We start from the raw sequence: 26,284 nt of genomic DNA, 5'->3' as shown, positions 1-26,284 counted from the left end.
GTGTCTTCTCTAATTTTAAAATGCTTAATAAAGATCTAGTGATTACAAAATAATAAAACAAGAAATTTGAGTGCACCCCCAAAGTAGCAGCATAGCACATCCTTAAATAGGATATTTTATTTATTTGTTTATTCAAAAATGGGATTTTAAGGAGTAGTAGAACCAAAAACCCTCCAATGGGTTTAAGGCCTCCGTTCCGTTCTAAGAACAAGAAAGGCATACTATCACTTGGGTAGCGTACAGTTTAATTAAATTAAACCAATATTTACAGTTACAAGTTCGTTAGTAAACATCTTTATCCAAAAAAAAAATATTGAATTTAAATATCTGAATTTTAATACAGCAACAGAACAACCTCCTAAATTTTAGTTCCGATAACGCAAAATTTCATTCACTCTGCTGGGTCCAACGTTACTACCTTGGGAACAAAAGCGAAAGCCGACTTCTTGTTCGCCGGAATCTTCGCCGTTGTTTCCGGAGTTCATGTTCGCGCGAGGTTTGTTCATCTTCTTCCTCTTCCAATCGTGTTTCTTGTATCTGAGATTTAATCTCTCTTTTCAGCCCCGTATAATGGTGTGATTATTGTGCTCTTGTTTCTCTTCTTCCTGCAAATTTTCGTGTTTTAGTTTTAGTTTCCGAACCGCTTTCCTCTTTGAATGACATTTCAGTTTTCTCTTGTTTGAGCATAGTTTTGTTTGTTCCGTTTGAAAGCTAAGCTTGTTAAACCTTTCTAACACATTTTTTTGCTTTTTTATTTTCTTGTCACAGCAAGGAAGGACTTTAGTTTATGAGCACTAATAACCTCTAAATAGATAAATAAATAAAATGGCGGTTTCGGCTAAAAGCCCTGGGTTTCCTCACAGTTCAGGCATTCTCAATCCTCAATTCCCAAGGAACCACATACCCAAAAGATTAACTTTCTCTTCCAACCTCAAACCCAACCAAATCTCCTCCAAAAACACTCAAGAAATCTCAGTACTCACCGCTTCCTCCGTCAACACCAACAACAACACAAACGAAGATTTGTGCAGACTATGCCTTCATGGGGAGTTCAAGAAAGCCCTTAGTCTCTTGGACTCCATGGAAGAGCTCAACATTCCCGTGGAAGAAGATGCTTATGTGGCGCTCGTGAGGCTCTGCGAGTGGAAGAGAGGCCACGAAGAAGGCGATCGGATCTACTCTTATATCCGGAACTCTTTGACCCTTTTCAGCGTCAGGCTCGGGAACGCGTTGTTGAGTATGTTCGTGAGGTTTGGGGATCTGGTCAATGCGTGGTACGTGTTTGGGAAAATGGAGGAGAGAAATCTCTTCTCTTGGAATGTTTTGCTCGGGGGATACGCAAAAGCCGGGTTCTTCGATGAGGCTCTGAATCTGTACCACCGAATGTTGTGGGTCGGGATTAGACCCGATGTTTATACCTTCCCTTGTGTTCTTCGGACGTGTGGTGGTTTGTCTGATTTGGCTATAGGCAGAGAGACTCACGTCCATGTTCTTCGGTTCGGGTTCGAGTCGGACATCGACATCAACAACGCGCTGATCACGATGTATGTGAAGTGTGGAGATCTCGGCGCCGCGCGTTTGGTGTTCGATAAAATGACGAGGAGAGACGGGATATCGTGGAACGCGGTGATCTCAGGGTGTTTCGAAAACGGGGAGTGTCTCGAGGGGTTCAGGTTGTTCTTGGCGATGTTGAATCTTTCCGTGGCTCCGAATTTGATGACGATGACTAGTTTGATCTCTGGCTGCGAGCTCGTCGCCGACGAGAGACTAGGGAAGGAAATACATGCTTACGCTATTAAAACGAAGTTCGTCAATGATGTCTCGGTTTCTAACAGTCTGGTTCAGCTGTACTCCAGCGTCGGGTATTTGGGTGAAGCGGAAAAGGTCTTCGCTAGAATCGAATTCAAAGACGTTGTGTCGTGGACGACTATGATTTCGGGTTACGATAGCAATGACTTGCCCGGCAAGGCAATCGAAACTTACAAAACGATGGAGCTAGAAGGAATTATTTCGCCAGACGAAATCACCATCACGAGCGCCGTGAGCGCTTGTGCTTGTTTAGGCGACTTAGAAACGGGCATGAAGCTTCACGATTTGGCTAATCGGACCGGGTTCATCCACTACGTTTCTCTCGCAAACACCCTCGTTGACATGTACTCAAAGTGCAAGCAAGCCGAAAAGGCGTTGGAAGTGTTCCACCGGATCCGAGGCAAGAACGTGATATCTTGGACCTCGATCATCACGGGTCTCCGGGTAAACCAGAAGTTCTTCGAGTCTCTGCTCTATTTCCGGCAGATGATTATCGCGGTGAAGCCGAATTCCATCACGCTGCTCGCGGCCATATCCGCGTGCGCTCGAATAGGAGCTTTGACTTCGGGGAAAGAGATCCACGCGCACGCTCTGAGGACCGGTGTCGCTTTCGAGGGCTTCCTCCCGAACTCCCTCTTGGACATGTACGTGCGCTGCGGGAGATTGGGACCCGCCATGAGCCAGTTCCGCTCCAACGAGAGGGACGTCTCCGCGTGGAACATCATGCTGACGTGGCACGCCCAGAGGAGGCAAGGCGAGCTCGCCCTCGACCTCTTCCGCAGAATGGTCGACGACGCCAAGCTCGGCCCCGACGGAATAACGTTCATCGCGCTTCTCCGAGCGTGCAGTCGGTCCGGGATGGTCTCGGAAGGGTTGGAGTACTTCGAGGCCATGCAGCGCGTTTACTCGATCGCCCCTAACCCGAGGCACTACGCGTGCGTCGTCGATCTATTGGGCCGGGCCGGCCAGCTGGACGAGGCCCACGAGTTCATACTCGCAATGCCGATGAGCCCAGACGCCGCGGTTTGGGGCGCGCTCCTCAACTCTTGCAGGATCCACAGGTAAAACTAACATGGTTAACCAAAAAACAATCAATTAGTTGACCGTTAACCGTCGAAAATGGTTAAAGGTTTAACCGGTTAAGCGCTTTGCTTTGCGCACAGGCGGGTCGAGCTCGGCGAGCTCGCGGCTCAGAGGATCTTCGAGAGTGACGACGAGGAGAGCGTGGTCGGGTACTACGTGCTTCTCTCCAAGCTGTACGCGGACAGCGGAAAGTGGGACGAGGTTGCGAGGCTGAGGTGGAGGATGAGAGAGAGAGGGTTGAGCGTTGACCCCGGATGCAGCTGGGTCGAGGTGAAAGGAAAAGTGCACGCATTCCTGAGCGGCGACGAGACTCATCCTCGGAAGAAGGAGATGGACGCGGTCATGGAGGGGCTCCGAGAGAGGATGAAGGGCGAGACGGTAAAAGCGGCGTCGGCCAAGGCAGAGATCTTTTGCGGGCACAGCGAGAGGCAAGCGGTGGCGTTCGGGCTCATAAGCACGGCTCCCGGGACGCCCATTTGGGTCACCAAGAATCTCTACATGTGCCGCGGCTGCCACGACACCATCAAGTTCATCTCTTCCATCGTTCGGAGGGACATCTCTGTCAGAGACGCCCAAGAGTTGCACAGCTTTAAAGATGGTCTTTGTTCTTGCGGAGACGAGGGTTATTGGGGATCAAAATCTGACAAGTAGAATTATTTTCTTCTTGTATCAACATGAACAAACAGAAAATTGTCTAGCTAGTAGTTTGACGATTACTATGTCAAGTCTCGCTCAAAGGCGTCCATATTCGCGGCTCAGCCAAATATACGGTAATGCAAACGAATTCGAGTACTTTTTTTTTTCTCTATTCTGTTGTACAAAAAGTAAATTCACAGTATATTCCGAGAAGAAAAGATCCATCATAGTAGTTCTTTTGCACTATTTTCTCAACTTCTTATCATGTGCAGGCTTTGCTTTTGACTGCACGTAGGATGATTGAGATGCCGAGCATGCAATTGACAAAAATCAAGTTTGGTCGAACCCCCATGTCGGGTGTACTAAGGTATGTTTATCATGTTTAATTGTTCAGTTCACTATTTCTGGACCCACATAACTGGAAACATTTTTATGTTAAAGATGCTTTGTAACCTTGGTGTCTTTAAGTATTCCCCATTTGGTGGAACTGTTAAGTGGGTGTGATGAGCAGGATTCAGGAATAAAATAAATTTGTCTTAAATGAAATGAAACCCAAGGGCATATTTCTTCTTAATGAAGAATGGTCAAAGTATTTGTTATTTTTGGTGTAAGTTGTTGTACCATATTTAATTTTGCGAAATTCCTTTCTCATAGCACGAGTGTGATCCTGAGGGAGCAACAACAATCCATCGAAAACCTTGTTCGTGACCAACTTCGATCCGGTCTAGACCAGGACACGAGATTTGGAGAGGCATTTTGATCAATACGGGAAGCTTTCGAACTTGCAAATCAGGAACATATCTGAAGTTTGGACTTTCAGTCGCTAAAGTCCGTCATTTTTTCGCTCGTTTGTCTCATCAATCTTGAAGGTTTTCGGTATATGATCGTCCAGTTTTTCAACATCAATCTTCTTTTATTATTATCATCACTATATTTTACTGTCATGTCTATAACAAGTATTTCATTTGGTTGATTTTTCTTCTCTGAAAATTAGGTTTTTGTTAGGATCCTATTGTTGATTCCATCAACGAAACGATTGAGAGTTTAGCTAGGTAGAATTCCTTAACTTCTTGGAGATCGTGCTCGGGGGACCAAGTTGATCATGTTTTGAATAATTGATACTCCGAATTTAGTACATACGACCAAGGGTCGAAATGCCGTTTTCGATGTCGTTTCGAGCCTCCAGATCTATGGAAAAAAAACAGATATGCCAATAAAAAATCGAACGGAAATAATGTTGCAAAATAAACTAATAAAAAAAACTTGTAAAATATAGTCCAAACCTAAATATACTAGTAGAAATAAACTAATAAAAAAAATACTTGTAAATAATAAATATACACTATTAGATACTTGACCAATTCAAAGGCTAATAATAATAATAACAAATTAGTATAATATCTTATTATATACGTGGCAAGTGGTAACCGTGCTTGGCATACATAATTATAAATGTTTAAATATTAAAGTTTCTTCTTTCTCATATCCACTCTATTTTGTTCACTCTTCTCCATAAACACTCTTCCACTTCTAATAAAAACTAGTCGCAGCCACGCACTTCACGCGAGTAATTTATAGTATTTATAATATTTTAAGCAAGTAAGTTAATATAAATAAATGTATTGTTATTATTGTTGAAGTATAAAATGAACTAATGAACGATATATAAATTTGTCAATCCTCTTGCTCCATTATATTTTGTATATGAATCCCATAAATTTCATAGTTTGTTATACAAAATCATAACAAAGAAGTGTTTCATTTTGTTCATTTAGCAAAGTCCTAAAAAGTTACAAGTCAATACTTGCCTTTGGAGTTAACAAAGTTCATTGGATTTCACCAACAAGATGGTTGAAGGTCATGAACAAAATAATTACCACAATATTTGATAGAAAATTTACAACCAAGACACAAAAGCTAAAGGAAAGTTTATTCACTTTGTTAGTGAAGTGGAGACAAAATGTAAAGCCCTTGAACCTTTTTCTGGCTTCTTATAACCACAACATTCAAAATAGCTAGACACCAAGGATCCAAAATCAAAAGGGCGCATTCTAAAAGCTTGTTATCATAGAAAAGGTAAGTCTTTTTGAACAAAAAACAGTAGGCTAACATCCACACCAGTTAGGACTTTTTTTATTTTGGCTTCTTCTTTAGTCTGGTGTTTTCATCGACTTCGGAAGCCTGAGTGTAAACTTGTTTTTCTTCACTTTGGGAGGGTGGAATATGTACTTCATCTTTGTTGGTGGCAGCTTGAATGGTTTCATCTTTGTTTTCCGTCAAAGGCGCTTGAAAAGACACCATAGCGTTGTCAGGGGGTTCTGAAAGGGAAGGAACTATACCTTGTGTTTCCTTTGGTTCAGCTGCAGCAATGGCATCATTATCCTTTTGTTGAGATTCTTGTTGTGGAAATGAAATTTTCGGCAAAGTGTTATTCCCGGCATCTTTAGTTTTTTTAGTAGCAAAAACAACTGTGAATTTTGTTCCCATGGTGTAGGCTGAATCATTTTTTCCTTTGCACCCAGGGAAATAAGATTCGTGCGGTTATTTTCGATTCAGCCATAAACGCATTTCAGAATAAACTGTAACTCACAAGAACATATCTCATATCCAACGCCTCAGTTAAGGAAGCAAAACCAGAGTACAGAGAGCGCAACGATGAGCTGTACTGGATTCTAAATTCCAGAACAACTATTCAAGAAGTTGAAGAAAACAATGTAACTTTATTGGAGTCTACTTATAACTTTACTCATTTTTCTGATCTTCAATCTCACATGGAAAAAGTCTCCGATATCAGTATTATTCTTCGAATTCATACTTTCTTTTCATATTTTCATCCAAATCTTTATAATTTTTTCATTTAACTCTTGACATTTTTTTCCACAGATATCCTAGCTGCTGTTATAGAGATTCGTCCAAAGAGAAAAATCCAAACAAAGTCTTCAACTTCCAGCACAATCCAAGAAGTGGTTCTTATGAATGATGAGTATGAATCTTTGTTCTTCAAAAACTTTGAATATATTCTATTACATACTAAGATTATTTTCAGAGAAATAAGAAACACTAACTCATACATTATCTCAACATAGTTAAGAAAAACAACTGTGAATTTTGTTCCCATGGTGTAGGCTGAATCATTTTTTTGAGTCTTCAGATAAACGAAGCAACTGCCCTTTTCGGAAAGGTCGAAGAAAGACTTCAAAGATTCTTGATCAACATCCTATTAAATAAACATGAACATTAAATATTCCTAATTTAAAGCAGATTTGAAATTTGATTAGTAAGAGTGCATTTGAAACTAAACTGATGTAAAACTAATTTTTAACAATAGAAAAATACTATAAATCAGACAAAGTAAGACTTGACACACATGGCTTGAATGATTTTTCAAATATATTTATATTGAAAAAGTCAACAAAAGTAAAACAGTTTATAACTATACTTCCATTCCTCTATAATCATCTTCACCATAATTGGATCAGCAGTGACAAATTTGATTAATCAAATGAAAGTATGAAGAATAAAATCTTACCAAGAACAACAGTTTAGTGATATTTGAAAGTGAAAAAATGTGGTGGTAAGATTGAGTAAATTTGTCAACTTACTTTTTTGGTTGCGTCAACAAAGTCGGACACAGAACAAGAAAATAATTGTTCAGCCATTGCTCCAAAAACAGTGGCTGAAATGGACCGGACTAGTCTTGAACATCCACCTCAACTCTTGGCCTAGTATAGAAAATTAAGTTAAAGTATTATTATTGGTGTACAATAGTGTATTTAAAGATGAATAGATATTTTTCGTACAGAAAGATTAACAATGGCAATTTTTTCGGAATAAAAATGTAAATATTTAGTCGACAATACCAAGGTATGGCTTTTGCTTGAGGAGTGTCACAGAAAAGGCATTCGAACAATCTATATAAAGTTGATCCGGTTGATCTATGGCATCTATCACAAGAAGTGTACCAAAAAGGTTGTTTGAAGTTTGTAACCACAACTTTACCATTCACCCAAAATGCCGATCTCTGCAAAGAAATTAGAGTGGAAATATGAACGGTCGAGGCACATGTACACATTCTTGTAAAAATATCTCAATAAGTCAGAACTGTAAAGTTAAAATTGTACCATAAGAAGCATGTCATTGACATGGCTGATCGGCATAATATGATCCACATGAGGGAGACGAATGAGAATGGATGAAGAGTCATAGGTTTTGTTGGTTATGAAATCGGAAAGCTTAGAAGAGTTGTCGATGATCCTATTTAATAGGGTAAACTAGCAACGTAGCCATTTTGGTCTTCAATGAATGTGAAACACTCTCGAGCATCATTCATAAAAAACCAATTATCGCTGGTCTTCAATTGCGTGTGGTTTCTCACAATGGTTAGTCCTCAAACATCAAATTATGGTTTTTTATATAAGAAAAAGTTGCAGTTTTTTACCAAGAGCTTATGATTGCTTTTATTTCTGAATTCTTACAGGTGTTATTAATGTCCAGACAAAACCTATAACTTGCTTTATTGTTGAACCTCAATTTGACAGTGCAAAACAGCTTCGAGAATGGTTACTTACTGAACACATATTTTATTTTAAATGCCAAATATCTTATTTCAGTTTCCTATATTTTAATTAACTCATATACTCATATTAAATAGAAAAATTAGTCGATCTAAGCCACATCAAACGTTGCAATTGTAATCTAGCCAACGTTTCGTTTAATTTTCGAATCTAGCCAAATTTGATGACGTGTCATATTTATGTAAGATGGTATTTACTATATTAGCCTTGGTTTGGTTTCAAATACTAGCCCACGTTTTGAAACTTGGGTTTGTAGCCGAATTTGTTATATTCGGTTTATATTTCGAATTTTAAAAAAAATTCTATATTTGGCAAAGTTGGTTATTGAGCGTTTATTTCTTTAATGAACATTATAGCCGTGTAAGCAAATACAGTGTAAATGTTTGTAAATTTTTGTTAATCTCCGTTGCTTTGTTAATTTATGTTAATTATGGTAAATTTACATATGTGCAGGTAGAGCCGATTTCTTTCATTTCCTTTAATACGCATTTAATATGGTATTTTTGTTTTCCAAATTTATTTTCTAATTTTGAACGGGTCATGAGTAATTACGTGTATTCATTATCCTGTTTGACTTATTCAATCAATAAATATTTCCTTTCCCTTTTAATTATATCACCGAATCTCCTATTATGAATTCCAAAGGCTGAAATTAAATTGCTGTATACAATATAAATACGTGTATATATTTCGAATTTTGAAAAAAAATCTATATTTGGCAAATTTGGTTATTGAGCGTTTATTTCTTTAATGAACATTATAGCCGTGTAAGCAAATACAGTGTAAATGTTTGTAAATTTTTGTTAATCTCCGCTGATTTGTTAATTTCTGTTAATTATGGTAAATTTTTTGTGCATTTATTGCATTACTGGATTCACACGCATAATATCAAATAAACCAATTTCTTTTTTTTTTCCAAATTTATTTTCAAATTTTGAACGGTTCATGACTAATCCCGTGTATTCATTGACGTGTTTGACTTTGACTTATTCAATAAATAAATATTAGCTTTCTCTTTTAATTACATCACTGAATCTCCTATTAAACTAGCTAAATATCCAATTAAATTGCGAAAAAATATGAAATTAATTAACTGTATACAATTCAAACCGGTCAAATGTGGGCTAGTGCTTTGATCAAGTAAGTATAAGAAAAATGGTAAATTATGTATTTTATATCCGTAAATTTCAGTAAATGGTTAGATTGCAAAATTTACCAAACGTTGGCTAGATTCCAAAAAACATGTTTCAAAATGGCTACGTTGCTAGTTTACCCTATTAAATAGGATCATCGACAACTCTTCTAAGCTTTCCGATTTCATAACCAACAAAACCTATGACTCTTCATCCATTCTCATTCGTCTCCCTCATGTGGATCATATTATGCCGATCAGCCATGTCAATGACATGCTTCTTATGGTACAATTTTAACTTTACAGTTCTGACTTATTGAGATATTTTTACAAGAATGTGTACATGTGCCTCGACCGTTCATATTTCCACTCTAATTTCTTTGCAGAGATCGGCATTTTGGGTGAATGGTAAAGTTGTGGTTACAAACTTCAAACAACCTTTTTGGTACACTTCTTGTGATAGATGCCATAGATCAACCGGATCAACTTTATATAGATTGTTCGAATGCCTTTTCTGTGACACTCCTCAAGCAAAAGCCATACCTTGGTATTGTCGACTAAATATTTACATTTTTATTCCGAAAAAATTGCCATTGTTAATCTTTCTGTACGAAAAATATCTATTCATCTTTAAATACACTATTGTACACCAATAATAATACTTTAACTTAATTTTCTATACTAGGCCAAGAGTTGAGGTGGATGTTCAAGACTAGTCCGGTCCATTTCAGCCACTGTTTTTGGAGCAATGGCTGAACAATTATTTTCTTGTTCTGTGTCCGACTTTGTTGACGCAACCAAAAAAGTAAGTTGACAAATTTACTCAATCTTACCACCACATTTTTTCACTTTCAAATATCACTAAACTGTTGTTCTTGGTAAGATTTTATTCTTCATACTTTCATTTGATTAATCAAATTTGTCACTGCTGATCCAATTATGGTGAAGATGATTATAGAGGAATGGAAGTATAGTTATAAACTGTTTTACTTTTGTTGACTTTTTCAATATAAATATATTTGAAAAATCATTCAAGCCATGTGTGTCAAGTCTTACTTTGTCTGATTTATAGTATTTTTCTATTGTTAAAAATTAGTTTTACATCAGTTTAGTTTCAAATGCACTCTTACTAATCAAATTTCAAATCTGCTTTAAATTAGGAATATTTAATGTTCATGTTTATTTAATAGGATGTTGATCAAGAATCTTTGAAGTCTTTCTTCGACCTTTCCGAAAAGGGCAGTTGCTTCGTTTATCTGAAGACTCAAAAAAATGATTCAGCCTACACCATGGGAACAAAATTCACAGTTGTTTTTCTTAACTATGTTGAGATAATGTATGAGTTAGTGTTTCTTATTTCTCTGAAAATAATCTTAGTATGTAATAGAATATATTCAAAGTTTTTGAAGAACAAAGATTCATACTCATCATTCATAAGAACCACTTCTTGGATTGTGCTGGAAGTTGAAGACTTTGTTTGGATTTTTCTCTTTGGACGAATCTCTATAACAGCAGCTAGGATATCTGTGGAAAAAAATGTCAAGAGTTAAATGAAAAAATTATAAAGATTTGGATGAAAATATGAAAAGAAAGTATGAATTCGAAGAATAATACTGATATCGGAGACTTTTTCCATGTGAGATTGAAGATCAGAAAAATGAGTAAAGTTATAAGTAGACTCCAATAAAGTTACATTGTTTTCTTCAACTTCTTGAATAGTTGTTCTGGAATTTAGAATCCAGTACAGCTCATCGTTGCGCTCTCTGTACTCTGGTTTTGCTTCCTTAACTGAGGCGTTGGATATGAGATATGTTCTTGTGAGTTACAGTTTATTCTGAAATGCGTTTATGGCTGAATCGAAAATAACCGCACGAATCTTATTTCCCTGGGTGCAAAGGAAAGAAAAGACATATATGATAACTTTGCAAAATCTATATACTTACGTTCTAAAGTAATTAAAGTTACCTCTGTGTCAACTAAGATCAGAGATTGGTATTTTACTGGACTTCGAGTTGATAATCGAGGCATTGTTTTTTCAGCAACAACAATCTTTGCTGTCCAACCAAGCTCATCCTTTTGCACTTCTGGAATCAGTTTATATTTTTTTTGATGCAACAACAGAACTACAAATGCTAACACAAGAAGATTATTGAAAATGAATTATAAAATTAAGTAAAGAAGTTTATCTTTTATATTTATTTTATTTCACAATATAGCATTTTTTTTTGTCTCAGGATCTAGAAAGCAGTAACTTTTTTTATTTAAGAAAGTAAGCAATAATATTTAATGAGATGATTATGAAATGATTTTATCATGGTCTATCTTTTATATTCCTTTGATTTCCCTCTACAAGCTGTTTGATAATGTAAAGGTGATTATAATTGCCAAAAATAAAAAAATTGGAATCAGAGTCTCAAGCTTTATAAATTTAAAATGAATGCTTTTGTTGCTCTGTTAAGATAAATATCAAGTTGTTCTCAGAATATTCTCACTATAAAAAATATGAAACCAAAAGAAACATAGTATAAAGTAGCAACTCTTTAACAAATAATACATCTGAATTGATGTAAGATCAAATAGAGAAATGAATTGATGTCTTTATGAAGTTGTATAACAGTGAAATTAAATAGATGCTAACCTTGAACTTGAACTCATCATAGAGAGAACTGAAGGTGAAATCTCAGCTGAGATAGGAGTTGAAAGATGTTAAAAATGAAGAGATTTGACGACTTAAGTAGTGATATAAGGTATTTAAGTACTTAAAAAGTCTTTGCTTATTATTGCTTTAATAAATGCAAGCAGAGTGCTTCTTCATATTCAGGTGCTTCTTCATACTCTAAGTTGATCTATTAAAGTGACTTGCTGTCAGAATTATCTCATGGATGAAAGATCATTATAAATGTGATTTTTTCATATTCCATTTCCTTCACTAACTTTCTATAGTAACACACATCAAGTAAATAGACAATTAAAGTTAAAAAAACATGACTACCATATATGCTTTTCTTATTTGACCATGTTCTTATATATGAATGTGGATGTTTATTTAAATAACATTTTTCGCACGTTACAATTTTCTTAACTTTTAAAAAAAATTATACATCAACAAAAATGGCAAAATAAAATAGTGGATCAAAAGATTCCAGAAGTGCATCAAAAGATTTGCAAGGTCCAAAGCAGTATAATAATAATAATGTTGTTGAAATCGACACTTAACATAAACAAGTTTAAAACCTTCTGATGAGGAACCCCTTGCCCTGCCTAATTTCTACTAATTAATAAAAGACAGAGCAATCCTTGTCTTAGAAATCTGAATAAAAATATTTCATGAAATGATTTTGAGTAGTACCTTGGATGAGCCATCAGGCATGCCTTGGATTAGACAACCCGAGGGAAGCCTCCTCGAAGAGTCGTGGCTCATCCCGACCGAGACGTTGACCACGGCCCACACGCCGTCTGCGTGTTGCTTGCACAACCGCAGAAATTTCACCGCTCGAACTGGCACCAATAGTGGCAGAACTTGAAGCTCCGCTTGCATCTAAGTCCGCGCAGTAATAATAATTATTAATATAAGTATTCAAAACAATAATGATAGTAATAATTGTACGCATACCACTTGGAGCGATCAGTTTCGGGTCCCGCCCATCCCGGTGGATATTATCTCGACCATGGCGGCCCTAGCCACCAAACACGAAAACATCTCCGTCCATCGATTCTAATAATATACAAAGATCAATATCGTATCGAAAACGAAAAAAATGTGAGCGGGATTCGTGTATAGTTATTATGGTTATAGTACCACGTCCGTGAGCGTGTCGACATGGGTCAAGCTGTTGATGGTCACGAGGGACGTGTCTCTGGTGGCCTCGGACACGTAGTTCCCGGGTTTGGGGTCGATGCAAGGAGGGAACGATCTGACGTGAGTTGAGCGACTCTCTGTTGCCTTGGTTCGAGTCCTGGGTCCAGAGCGGGGAATCAGCCTGAGCCATCTTCATGAAGTCGTCCATGGCTGCCAGAGCGAGGTCGATGAGCCTCGACCGCTCGAACTGAATCTCGTTGCTCGAACCCATCCCGAGCATCGTCGGAGGATGAGAGAAGGGCTTCATCATGGAGGGCGGGCTGAAGGAGAGCCCGTCGAGGCCCATATTGGGCATCGAGCAGAAGCCTGAGCCAAAGCCGTTGTTGGGGCTCGGGAGAGGGATTGGGGCAGCCATGGAAGAGAGAGGCGGGTTGAGGAACTTGGTGGCGAAAGCGCAGATCCGGTTGAGCTTGTCTCTGAGCCGTGCATCCTCGATCCTTATCTGGTGCTCCTAGAACGATATTTGGCCTAGGATCGCGGGTCCGCCACACTGGTTGCACATCGGGCTTGAGATCGCGTCTTTGTTCATGTTGTTCTCGGCTCGGAGCTTGTCATTCTCTTGCCTCAGGATTATGTTATCATGCCTCTCCAATTGAGTCTAAAAAAAAATTTGAATTGTACTCATAAACATTCATCAATTGTTATAGACTAAATGGGTTTTTACCTTCATTTCAGTTTGTCTGTTTTTGGAACCACAACTTGACTTGCTTGTGAAACTGAATATAATGTTTGCAGTGCTGATAAAAAAGAAATAATAAATAAATAAATAAAAGACGACGTTGTAAGCCAATAAACAAATACCTGTTTGAAGGATCCCTTGGAATGATTATATAAAAGCCCACGAAATTAGGTATGGTCGAACATAGAAGGAACAATAGACATTGGTTGATTTTTTTTTCTCAACTCGAGTTATTTCGTCTATGCAAGCAATACCGAGGTTCTGCACTGTTATAAAATTGTAACATGCATCATCAGGGTCACACAAAAGTCTCATATATTAGGATAAGAGAAATCTATTGGAAGGCAAATAAAATTACTTCATGACAACTAAAATTACCTCATATATATGAGCACTTATTCTCTCGTAGATAATAAAAAAAAATATATATATTTTTATGAAAAAACTCACCAAGACAGATAAATTGGAGATGGAGTCATCCAATTAAAATAGAGAATAAAAAAATACGAAAAAAGACTCACCAAAACAGAGAAATCGGAGATGGAGTCACCTAATCAAAATAGAGCAATCTGTCAAAGGATACAAATCCAATCCATCAACAACAAATGGGTAGCCAAATACGTCTGTAAAAGAACAACGAGAGGGAAAAGACCAATCAATTATTTTAATTTGAATGTTAAAATCTATAGTAGAGATATAGAGCGGTTGGAAGACAACACTGATGAACCTCTTTCTAACAGGCTACTGATAAATAGCATGAGGATTGAGAACTAAATTAAGCCAACAGCAGCCCTACACCACTAATGAATCAATTACAGAGATTTATATGGCAAATAAGCCAGAGACGATCGTGAAGTCTCAAACACCATCGAAAATTGTTTGGTAATATGTTTGTGAGAAAAAATCGTGTACCTAACGAAACGAGGTTGTCCCTCTTTCTTGTTCTGAAATCGTTGCAGAGATAGCTTCAAACGTGGTCGGAAATGGCGGGCCTGACGCTCCGGTGCGGTGATTGTGGTATTATGCTGAGGTTGTCGGGAATTTTTTTTCCCTAACGAAACGAGGCTGTCTCTCTTTCTTCTTCTGAAATCGTTGCAGAGAATGGCGGGCCTGTCGCTCCGGTGCGATGATTGCGGTGTTATGCTGAGGTTGTCGGGAAGTTTTTTTTTCCCAGCTTAAATTTTTTTTTCTTCAATATACTTTGTGACTGGGTTCCTCTGATCTTAATACCACAGTGCCGATTTTATTAATATTTAGCTGTATATTGATATTGACATTGATGAGAGAGGAAAGGGTGAAAAAAGGCCGCCACGTAAAAAGGCCGTCACGTGTCGACGTCTGGCGACGCCACGTGGCGGCCTTAGGATGAAAGGGGAGTGAAGTTGCTCTTTATTAACTTTGTTATAGAATAAAAAAAAATTTCTATGTCCATCATACAACTCTCTCTCTCTCTCTCTCTCTCTCTCTCTCTCTCTCTCTCTCTTCTTATCCAACAAAATACAGACTCAAAAAATGCTTCGACTCCTCAATAAAAGCTTTAACAAGATACATAAATTCAAGAAAACCCTCGATATTGTCCATTTTTTTTTGTTTGTTAACTGAATGGTGTCGAAACGGCAACGAAAGGATCGAAGTTCGCCGAATCTCGCCGGAAAGTGGACTGTGTCCTTCGCTAGACTGGAAGGAACGAAAATCACTCGAGCCTTCTCTTTTCTCCGAGTTTCGTCGATGTTCGCCGAATGACATAAAGTTTTGGTCTTTAAATGAAACGAAAACGTTCCTGTCGTTTTTCAGCCGAACGGCTGTCGTTTCATCGGTTTTCGAGCGACATCCAACAACAAAATACGTCTTCGTCGACCTTGAATAAAAAAAAAACTCGTTAATAATGCATTTTAAACGTTAAAAATTACACATATGCCACTTGAAATGAATATGAAACTAACTCTGAAAAATTAATAAATTACAAAATTGTCAGTGTCATGTATAACCTTGAAAACTTATTAAATTACAAAAAAGACTCTAAACATTAATAAAATTATATTTAAAGCCATTTTTTTTTTCTAGAATTCTCTAGATGTATGCTGAGAATGGTACACACTATCACATTATTACATAGTTAATGCATAATTTATTATTATTAAAATATATCAACCATATGCCTAATTTATTAGTATTTAAAATATATATATAAGAGATTTTGAAGATGGGCTTAAACCCCTTTTAGGCACTTGGTGTTGGGTCCAGGACCATATATAAACTTATAAAATTATAGAGTTATTAGCGACAAAATACTTATACACCTAATTTATTTTTCAGCGGTCAAAATATCTAATGTTACTTTTACCACCTCAAAAATATCTAATGTTACCACTTCAAACTTTTCTTTAGAATTTTTTTGTGTTATAAAATGAAATAATCAATGTTTAATTAGTTTAAGAATAAAAAATTAATTTTTTTAGTAAATTTGAGGTGGTCACGTGTTTTTCCATCCAAGTAAACGACATAGGTACTTACGGCGCAACAAAAACGTAACATTAGATATTTTTTTCGTCGAAAAAATAGGTATATAAATATAATATCGGAATTTTTTTAGGTATTTTACTGCTAATAACTCTAAATTATAAGGTGGCTTTTACGTGAATGAATGTGATATTGAGGCGGATATATTTTCGTAGTCAGTGTTGTCTCTATTATTGGCTACAAAGCTAAATTTGTTTGTTTGGAGTTTTCCAATTTTTGAAGGTGGCGGAGTTCACGAGGCAGTAAAAGTACCATATTTTCTTAATTCCCGTCTTCAACGTGGCTTATGTTGGCTCTTATACTTTTCGCATAAAATTATCATATTTATATGTCAACATCCAATTTTTTTTTATTATTATTTTCTTCTTCAAACTTGTTGTCTTTGTCAATATTTATTTTTTATTTTTTTCGACATAATATTTTGTTTTGGATTTTTGACACAATATTTATCCATATTCAAACCAATGATTAAAATTTTGGGGTATTGCGGGGAATTTTCGTCGAAATTGCGCTATTTTTAGGATTCCGACACAAAAATGACATTTTGGTCGTTTCGCCACTTTATGTCATCGTTTTGTCGTGGAAATTTCATCTCAATTTCCATGTCGTTTCGCTCTGAATGTCGTTTGGAACCTTATCTTTGCAAATCGGCGACATATCCTTGTCATTTCCACCGTGCCCACATTATTTCGGCGCCGTCTATGCAAAATCAACAGTATTTCTGTTATTTTTTGGTAATTTTGGCGACATTCCCGTGTTATTCTCACTGTTTTGTGTCGACATTTTGAGTTTGTGATGAAATCGAATTGTTTTGATTTTTTTGGAAAAATCTTGCTAATGAAAGATTTGTATTTATGTTAAGTATGGTTCACATATGTTTTTCTCAATTTTTTTTTAATAGAATCCAAATTTATTTGATATTTGAGACTTAGATTTCAAAGTTAGAATTTATTGTTGTTTTTTTTATATAACCCGAATTTATTTCATATTTGAGATTTAGATTTCAAAGTTAGAATTCCTTGTTGTTTTGATAGAATCCGAATTTATTTTAATGGACTGACTACGGTGATCTCCAAGCACGAACCAATAGTTACTATCAACTCAACCGCCACTCAACCTACTATTGAGTCTTTTTTATCTATGTTGAACTTAATATGTGTTTTGAACTTATCTTTGTTTTTGAACCTATAAAGTGTTTTGGACCATTTGTTTATGTTTTTTTTATGATGTGTGAACTTATTACGTGTGTTGGAGACTTGAATTTGAAGTTTAAACTTATTTTTTTTAGTAGGGGTGAAGTTTAAACTTATTATGTGTGTGTTTGAAACTAATTTTGTTACGTGTTTGAATTATGTATTTTATTTGTTATATTAAGAATTATGCAACATTATTTCCGTCGGCATTTCCGTGTTTTATCGAAATTTGGAGTTTAAACTTATTATGTGTGTGTTTGAAACTAATTTTGTTACGTGTCTGAAGTATGTATTTTATTTGTTATATTAAGAATTATCCAACATTATTTCCGTCGGCATTTTCGTGTTTTATCGAAATTTCCGTTTGCACCGTAATTTTCGTTGGCACGATTTTTTCAAATTTCTACATTTTTTTCGTCGCAATTCCCATCGATCACCGCAATTTCCATTTTTTGAGGCCATCGGTACGAAATCCGTCGTCGGCATTTCAATCTGATTCAAATAACAAATTCGTGCAATTTAAAAAATAAAATAATAAGAATAGGTATTTCACTAATTTGTTTGAATTCTGCCTATAAATCTTTCTAACACCAACCTGGATTGGTATTAACCTAGCCGATGAGCAAATAAGACTAACTTCATAACCAAACACCCTCCTAAACGAAACATGACTCCTTAGTCATCACGAGAAGAAAAAGCCCAAACGCCGTCGTAGAATTCGAAGTTCATCATTCTAGGGTTTCGCTTAGCAGCTCTCCGATCGCCAAAAAAAAAAAATTTAAATAAATCCCCAAGGTAATAGAGCTCCGATATCTCTATAGATCTAGAATGTTTCATCCCTCGTAGCTGAATTACCACATTTATCCGATTTTTTTCTCCTCAATTATGATTATTTCTGCGTATTTGTTTAACTTCCTGTTTGTAGACTTAAATATTCTTATTGGATTTTGTGTGTTTTTGAATTCAATACCAAACCAAATGGGATGAAAAAATGAATTCTTTCAATTGTTTTGTTTGTGTTGTAAACACTTGGAATTGTCATGATTTGTGATATGAGTTTATAAATGAAATGGTATGATATTTAGTGCTTAGAAGTGAATATGGATTTTCTTGACTTGTGAAGGATTTAGGAAGACCTAGAATTAGAGCTTGAAGAAATGAGGCCTGTGTTTTGCGGTAACCTGGAGTTCGATTCGCGCCAAGAGGATGTGGAACGGCTATTTAAGAGATATGGAAAGGTGGAGAGAGTGGATATGAAGTCTGGTGAGTTGTTATTGCTATGGTTTTTGTGACTATGGTAATGCGTTGAAAGTGGCTCGGTCTTTTACCAGAAACTCGAAGAGTTGTTATTCATCTATGGACACACTTGTTTGTATTGAATATCCATGCTCTCTCTATAAATACATATTTTGTTTTTTGCTTCATTATTCACTTGTTTACTTGTTCATATACGAACAAAGGAATGTTAAGAGGACTTCCAAGCTATTGCCATTGGTAATTTTGGAATGGTTCCGATGCAATTGAATTATGGAGATATGCTCTATGCAAGCCCATATGTATCAGAACAGAAGTCCAAGCTATTGCTTACCATGAAAAGAATCCGGATGGGTTACTAATCTTGCTGCAGCAACCAAGGACTTTCCCCGAGAATTCTGACTCTCACAAGTGCTGCGGAGAGCTCTTTTACAATTCACATATCTATCGAAGAATCAAGAGTTTCATCGCCATCTTGGAAGGGATGTACCAGCGTACAAACTTTTGAGATGTTACGTGAGATGAAATAAATGACTCACTGTGGATCAGCATTGCGATCATATCCCACTGGTTCCTGTCGTTTTTGTGACTGTTCTTTCTTTGCGGGTTAACGGGAGTGTTTTCAAATATAGTAATTAATTTCGTTGTTGAAGTGAAGTGTATATTTCAAAAAAATTCTCCTGTTCAGCAGCAGCATAAAGCTCAATGAACGCCTCACACGATAGTTATTAGGAAACGGTTTTAGCTAAGAAAAGGGTCCATAAATGGTTCCAAATATTTTTTTTTTCCTTTCTATTTTGAACTGGGTGGATAATATGCTATCACCCCGTTAAGTGAAACTCTGAAACAGGTTTTGTAGGACATAAATGTGTCCCCCACACTCAACGATTTCTTTGGCGCAGGATTACTCGGAGCGCCCATTCTCTTGGATGAATGTGCTTCCCTGCATTTCTTTTCTAGCATGAGCTCAGACTACACCTTCTTGTAACTTTCCCAGAAGAGTTAGTCTGATCTGCATTAGCTCTGCCATTCCACATTTCTTCAGACATCATTGCCTTTTCCATTCCTCATCACTTTTGCTCAGTGTTCAATTTCCGACATGTTTCAACATAGTAACATCATGACATTGCAGCCATTGGCAGGTGTTGTGGTACTTTCTAACAGTATATTTTAACAAGTCTAAATCTCCTTGTATATATCGGAATGACTGTCTGACCTTTTCTTTCCCCGCAAGAACAAAGGATTCATTTAGCTGATTGCGGTTGTTTTCCACTATCTTCTTAACTTCTGTGTATTTGCAGGATTTGCTTTTGTCTACATGGAGGATGATCGAGATGCTGAGTATGCAATCCGTAGACTTGACAGAACTGAATTTGGTCGAACGGGGCGGCGACTCCGTGTTGAGTGGACTAAGGTATGTTTATAAACAGGAATTATTGACTTCACTATTTTGCAAACTAGATGACTGAAACCTAGTCAACCCTACTGTGGTCCGCTTCTTGATAATGTAGTAGCGATATCGTGGATTAAGGTCCGACACCCAGATTATTTCTTAACGCCATTTATGTAAATGAGATGACATGCATGAATCTGTTTAGTATTTACCTGGAGTCATTGTTATTCCTCAATTTGGATCGGTGAACTGGGTTTCATAACCAGGCATCGGGAAAAATAGTCTTAATAAATCACAAGGGCATACTTAGTTAAGTTGGTAATTCCACACCACCTCTAAAGTGGAGGTCTTGGGTTTAATCCCCACTCGCAGCAAAGCTGCCTTAAAAAAAAAAGAGAAAGGGCATACTTAATTTATGAATGCCAAAGTGTTTGTTATTTGGTATAAGTAGCCGCGTCATTTAATTCTGCGAAATTTATGTCTTGCAGCACGAGCGTGGTCTCGGAAGAACCCGTGACTCTAGGTCCTCTGCTAGCACCAAGCCATCGAAAACCTTGTTTGTGATCAATTTTGATCCGGTTGAGACCAGGACAAGAGATTTGGAGAGGCACTTCGATCAGTACGGGAAGCTGTCGAACGTACGAATCAGAAAGAACTTTGCGTTTGTTCAGTTTGAGTCGCAGGATGATGCCACCAAAGCCCTTGAAGAAACAAATCTGAGGTCGGTCTTTCAGTCGTAAAGCATCATTGTGTGTTTTTTTTTCCTCTACTCGCTTCGCTTATATAAATGTTTCCGCTATTCTCTATCTTTCAGCAAGTTTATGGATCGAGTGATTTCGGTGGAGTACGCAATGCGCGACGATGATGAAAAGAGAAACGGGCACAGTCCGGATAGAAGAAGGCGCGATGTGTCTCCGGAGAGAAGGAGCTACGAGCGTGGGCGGTCCCGCAGTCCTTATCGCAGAGACAGAGACAGTCCTGACTATGGCCGCGGAGCTCATCCCGTCTCCAAAACCGAACAGAGACCCAGCCCCACTTACGATAGAGCCACAAGCCCAGCTAATGACAGATACAACAGGTAACATCACAAAAAATATATTGTGGTATTTAAATCCACGTTTAATCATCTCAAATATGTGTACAAGTTGAGACTACTATATATATATATATATATAATTATTAATTTTTTTTTGTCTTCTGATGTTTAATCACACTCTTGATTCTAATTATCGTATCCTTGTTTTGCTGAAAATTGCAGTCGCTCACCGCCGCCGAGAGAGAGATCGAGGTCCTAAGGAGCTGAATTGAGTTTGGGAGTGTAGTGCTTGCTGTAGGTCTATTTTTTTTCCTGTCTTTTGACCCTCTTCATCTTGTTTGGTTAATTTATTATTAGCAATCAATCTTCTCTGATGGATTTGGATTACCATGTCTCCTTCAAAACAGAAGTTTCTATTTATTTTTGTTACTATGAATGGCCAGCCATGGTTTATGGAGTTTCGATTAGTTTTTTTACGCATCATTTTAGCTGACTAAGTTGATATAATGGTGAAAGGAAGAGGTCCTGGGCCGTATTTGGTAGCCTTGAAACTTGGTTCGATGTAAAATTTGAAACTTTCTTTCGTTGAAATATTGGTGCTAAATTACAGAGGCAGAGAAAAGAGATCCGGAAATATTATTGTGAGAGTTTACGACTCAAGTGGTAAATGTTACCGGGCTAATTTAACCCGGTGCAAAATTGCATTAATCGAAAGAGCCACGTTTCGGCTTAGGAGGCCTTGGCGTCGCACTTGTAGGTCTTGGCGAGGCTCCAATCCGAAGGGCCTCAACGGCTTGAACAGGTCTTGGAGGCCTTGCCGTGTGTAAGCTTCGGCATGCCTAGGCTATGGCTTGCATGAAGGCTTTGTCCAGCCACAATAAAAGCATGGAAATTGAGAGAGAATCGAAGACCGAGACTATAAACAGGAACATCATCACACCATTCCAAGAAACGAATTCTTGGGTATTGAAATGTTGTCCGAATGTCTACTGACATTCGAAAATCAAAATTCACTCTTACCACCCAAAAAACCTTACAATTAATCATATCTCCACTCTACTAATGTTGAGCATCATAGAGGTAATCAAAGACAATTCTTTTGAGTTCACATATGCTTCTTCTTATCTAAGATTTCCGATGAACATGTATTTTTAACCACTGTGAGAAGGAACCTGGAAATTCTTGTTCAAGGAACCTATGGACCGAGCGCGATCACTTGGTCCAGTCTTGGATCGAACTGTTCGCACCAATAAATTATTGTCCGAAAAAAAAACGAAAAAACTAAAAACATCAATGTGTATGCTATTTGATTTATAAATCTAAAACGTCTCTCTTTTAGCTTCTCTCATTAAACATGCAATCAAACTAATTTTTAATTGGGAAAATAACACATTTATACCCTGTGTTTTAGTGAAATGTCGAGTTTAACCCTCGGTTTTCAAAAATGTCGAGTTCATACCATCTGTTTAACTAAAATGACGAAATTATACCCCTTGTTTAACTAAAATGACGAAATTATACTCTGAAATAGACAACAGTGCCACAAATATTCTTTTTTATTGACTTTTCATTGACGTTGACTATAATATTTATATATAAACACCAATTATCTTTATTCATTCGCGCCATATATGTAATTTATTTAAAAACTAAAAAATAAACAACAATCTCTTAATCGTGAAGAACACAAAAAGAGGCAAAGGGGTAAACATCGATAGTTGATAGTCATTCAAATCGCATATTCGAACAGAGAATCCAGGATTTAGAGTAACAATTCGAACACGGAATGAAGTCATTTCTTAGGAGGTATGAGTTTTATTATTTAATTTCAATTTAAGGCTATTTTTATTTCAAAATTGAGAATTTGGAAGTTAGGGCACTGATTTAGATTTAATTTGGTTTTTCTTATATAAGAGTTAATATCAATGAAAGAGAGATTTGTGACGCTGTTATTCATTTCAGGGTATAATTTCGTCATTTTAGTTAAACAGATTGTATAATTTCATCATTTTAGTTAAACAGAGGGTATGAACTCGACATTTTTGAAAACCGAGGGTTAAACTCGACATTTCACTAAAACACAGGGTATAAATGTGTTATTTTCCCTTTTTAATTTGAATTTGAAAAATTATGATTTAGTCCCGAATATAGTGGATTTTTTTTACTCAATATTAAAAAAAAATATATGAGACCCTAAATGCCTAAAAACGTATACTAGATTTTTTTAATTTTTTTTTTCTGGCTAGTATATTCTTATTGACTAAGTATTTTGGATATAACGATTTATATTTTTTTTTCAATTTTTATGATTTTGAATTAAATCCAATTTCAGGACATAGAATATGAGTCAATGGCATATATGTTATTTTTCCTTCTTGAACAAACAAATCAGTTATGCAGCCAATTTTCAAGCATACATGGTTGCTTTAATAGTTATTATGTATGTCTTGGTAATTAATAAAGTAGCATCAAGAGTAAACAACATTGCAGCGAGTATGATTACTTCTACGGGTTAATTGATGAAAAATAGAGTGAATTTGTGGGACCTTTCTTTTTTCTGAAGCGAAAATTTGGTTAAATCCGCACTTATAGATAGATCTTTATTGAATTGTGATTTCTCATTGATTAAGTATAAAGAAGGTTATCATTTTGCTTTATGTTTAGATTCTCATCAGTTCTCCTAGTTCGGTTAGGTCGTATCATTGTTTCCCGTACGACATTATATTACGATCGTGCACAACTTATGATAAAAGTCGTCTTTGGCTTTGACTCTCTTTTTTTTTTTTTTTTTTTTTTTTTTTTTCTAATTTGTTTTATCGTCATGGTCAATTATAAAAACATACTCACTATTCTTGGTTTCTGCTTTCTGAAGTGACTTCTTCTAATATGTTTGACATAGTTATTAATCTTTAATTTAAATAAATATTGACTTGGTTTGTTTTTCCATAAGTTGGATTTTTTAAAGATGGATCTAGATTCAAGAATTTTTTAAAAGTTGAATTTTTGAAAAACCATTAACTTTTCTTTTATCTTTTATCAGTGTCATATATAGAGTTGGGATAGTATTCTAGGTTGGGGACTAAGTTGGGAAACACGAGCTTGGACTTAAAAAGAGAAAAAAACAAAAAAAAAAAGAAGAAAAAGGCGGAGAGACATAGCAGAGAGGCAACAGCGTCACGTTGCAAACGACAACTCGCCCAGCACGCGTCTTGGCTAACTCGCTCACTCGCTCCTCTCAACTCAACTCGCTTCCCTAAGCTCATCAGTTATTACGCAGCCATTTCATTGTTTTAAAAATTACCAACCTAAATAAATAAATAAAAATTCATCTTTACTATGATAGTATGCATCTATGATGTTGATTTGATACGTAAATTTTGAAAGGACTTGAGACGTCTTTAAGCCTAGGCTAGTAGTTTAACCTTAATCCACTTTTCTTAAACCGTGTAAACGGTTCATAGGTTAGGAGGCATTGTTTGTCTTTTGTCTTTTGTCATTTTGTATGAAAATGGTGTAGATGTTAATGGCTAACCCAATTTGAAATGAGCGAGCTCTTGGCGTGGAAGTTTCTTCCGCGTACGACATTTATTTGGGACCCATTTGACATTGAAATGCAAATTAATTTACAGCGCAGTGAGAGAACCACCAAATTATCTGATCTTGTATTTGAGTGAAACAAAAAAATAGTGAGTTTGGCATCATTTCTTAATGTAAAAAACAGGGTGTACGGATACGTATAAATGATTTGCCTTCTCGTTTCCATTGGCATGCGACTTTTTGGGTCCCTCATTATTATACCTTTTATTATAACAAGTTTGGCTTGACGATGATGATTTCTAGATGGTACCACTATGATTGCTTTCCTTATCAATATTGTAAAATAAATTTGAATTCAAATTGTTACGTTCTTCTAGTATTTATAATATTACAGATGCTATCATTTTTTGTTTTTAATTAAATGCAGAGGCTACCAAACAAAATTCAGAGCATACACTACAATAATGTCTTCATTATCATTCTTAAATAAAAGCTTGAATATTATTGTTTTAAGCATGCAATAGCTCATATCATCATCATGAATTTACTAACCCCACAGCCACAGAAATCAATGTCGGGATACACTTCTCAATAATTTTATGCAACATCTAAAGCTTTCAAGTTCAACTATGAACGGAATTAAACCTGGCCTAACGGTAGCGGGACGGGACGGAATCCCCGCTACCGTTAGGCACAGTAACGGGAGCGGGACTCCCGTTACTGGTAATGGGACGGGACGGGAGTCCCGTTAGTGCGACTAACGGGACCGGGACTCCCGTTAGTCCCGTGAAGATTTTTTTTTTTTTTTTTTTAATTTCGGCCGTTGGATCAAAGATCCAACGGCAAAAAAAAAAGAGCTGTTTTAGGGAGTTCATTAACGGGACGGGACTCCCTTTTGCCCAAGTAACGGGACGGAACTCCCGTTTGCCCGTTCATTAATGGGACGGGACTCCCGTTTGCCCAAGTAACGGGAGTCCGGGCTTGGCGGGAACGGGAGTCGCGGTACCTCCCGCCAAGCCAGGTTTAAACGGAATGATCATAATTTCAATTTTCAAACACTTTCTTATTATTCAAAATAAAATAATGAAGATAATTAATTCGCCGTCTCCAATTCAAAACGAGCAAAATCCACAAGGGGATGTGAAGGACGACAAATGGGCCAAGCTAACAAAACTGAACACATCAATGGCAATTTCGAAATATCACGACCGCCTCAGGGTTAATAGCGTAACTTGACCCATCGAACTAATTTTTCGGCGACATGTCGCTCTCACACGTGCGTAATAGTTAGAAACTTGGACCGCCAAACGAGACCGCCTTGAAAAGCGTCAACCCGTCTCCAACTCACTTTGGCAAATATTGCCACGTCATCATCTTGGAAACGAAGAGAATTCTTCAAAAACGAATATTCAAATTTCTTCAACGGTAGGATTTTCTGACATGTATTTAATCTCTGCCGTCCGATCACAATCATTTTTCGACATTTAAGCTTTATGCAAAATCTTTTTAATTTTACGATCTCTTTTAGGCTGGCAAGGGCAAAACAGTAAATATTGCTTGGGCTTATTGCTTGTTTTTA

The 26,284-nt window shown here is 36.8% G+C and overlaps 2 protein-coding genes across 4 annotated transcripts; both read left to right on the top strand.

Annotated features, from left to right (window-relative positions):
- The first annotated feature begins 280 nt into the window (after positions 1–280).
- On the top strand, positions 281–4,665 carry ECB2 (Tetratricopeptide repeat (TPR)-like superfamily protein). The gene is made up of 5 exons (XM_089610289.1): positions 281–496; positions 769–2,870; positions 2,973–3,662; positions 3,801–3,895; positions 4,183–4,665. The coding sequence occupies exons 2-3, from the start codon at positions 826–828 to the stop codon at positions 3,541–3,543; spliced, it is 2,616 nt and encodes an 871-aa protein (XP_089466415.1). The 5' UTR covers positions 281–496; positions 769–825; the 3' UTR covers positions 3,544–3,662; positions 3,801–3,895; positions 4,183–4,665.
- Positions 4,666–18,116: 13,451 nt separating this feature from the next.
- Positions 18,117–21,639, top strand: LOC149401775 (serine/arginine-rich splicing factor RS41-like). Of its 3 annotated transcripts, none has more exons than XM_089612183.1 (6): positions 18,117–18,280; positions 18,609–18,748; positions 20,041–20,153; positions 20,621–20,853; positions 20,947–21,210; positions 21,391–21,639. In XM_089612183.1, exons 2-6 carry the CDS (start codon positions 18,643–18,645, stop codon positions 21,425–21,427), a joined length of 753 nt encoding a protein of 250 aa, XP_089468309.1. In that variant the 5' UTR covers positions 18,117–18,280; positions 18,609–18,642; the 3' UTR covers positions 21,428–21,639. The 3 variants fall into 3 exon arrangements, with proteins under 3 accessions (XP_089468309.1, XP_089468310.1, XP_089468311.1); XM_089612184.1 differs by lacking the exon at positions 18,117–18,280 and adding an exon at positions 19,642–19,881 and having other exon boundaries at positions 18,610–18,748; XM_089612185.1 differs by lacking the exon at positions 18,117–18,280 and adding an exon at positions 19,642–19,889 and having other exon boundaries at positions 18,610–18,748.
- The last annotated feature ends 4,645 nt before the right edge of the window (positions 21,640–26,284 follow it).

Source organism: Urtica dioica, chromosome 4, assembly GCF_054948205.1.
Source record: "Urtica dioica subsp. dioica isolate 48M chromosome 4, U.dioica_male_clone48M_v1_H2, whole genome shotgun sequence".
In the NCBI taxonomy this organism is placed as follows: Eukaryota; Viridiplantae; Streptophyta; class Magnoliopsida; order Rosales; family Urticaceae; genus Urtica; species Urtica dioica.
Note: the sequence above shows the minus strand (reverse complement) of the source record. Positions and strands in the feature narration are given on the sequence as shown.

Excerpts from the sequence above, each read along its gene's own strand:
- ECB2 (XM_089610289.1), top strand. The coding sequence starts at position 826 with ATGGCGGTTTCGGCTAAAAGCCCTGGGTTTCCTCACAGTTCAGGCATT. Across the intron at positions 2,871-2,972 it reads AACTCTTGCAGGATCCACAG|GCGGGTCGAGCTCGGCGAGC; the intron begins GTAAAACTAACA and ends CTTTGCGCACAG.
- LOC149401775 (XM_089612183.1), top strand. The coding sequence starts at position 18,643 with ATGAGGCCTGTGTTTTGCGGTAACCTGGAGTTCGATTCGCGCCAAGAG. Across the intron at positions 18,749-20,040 it reads GAGAGTGGATATGAAGTCTG|GATTTGCTTTTGTCTACATG; the intron begins GTGAGTTGTTAT and ends GTGTATTTGCAG. Across the intron at positions 21,211-21,390 it reads GCTAATGACAGATACAACAG|TCGCTCACCGCCGCCGAGAG; the intron begins GTAACATCACAA and ends TGAAAATTGCAG.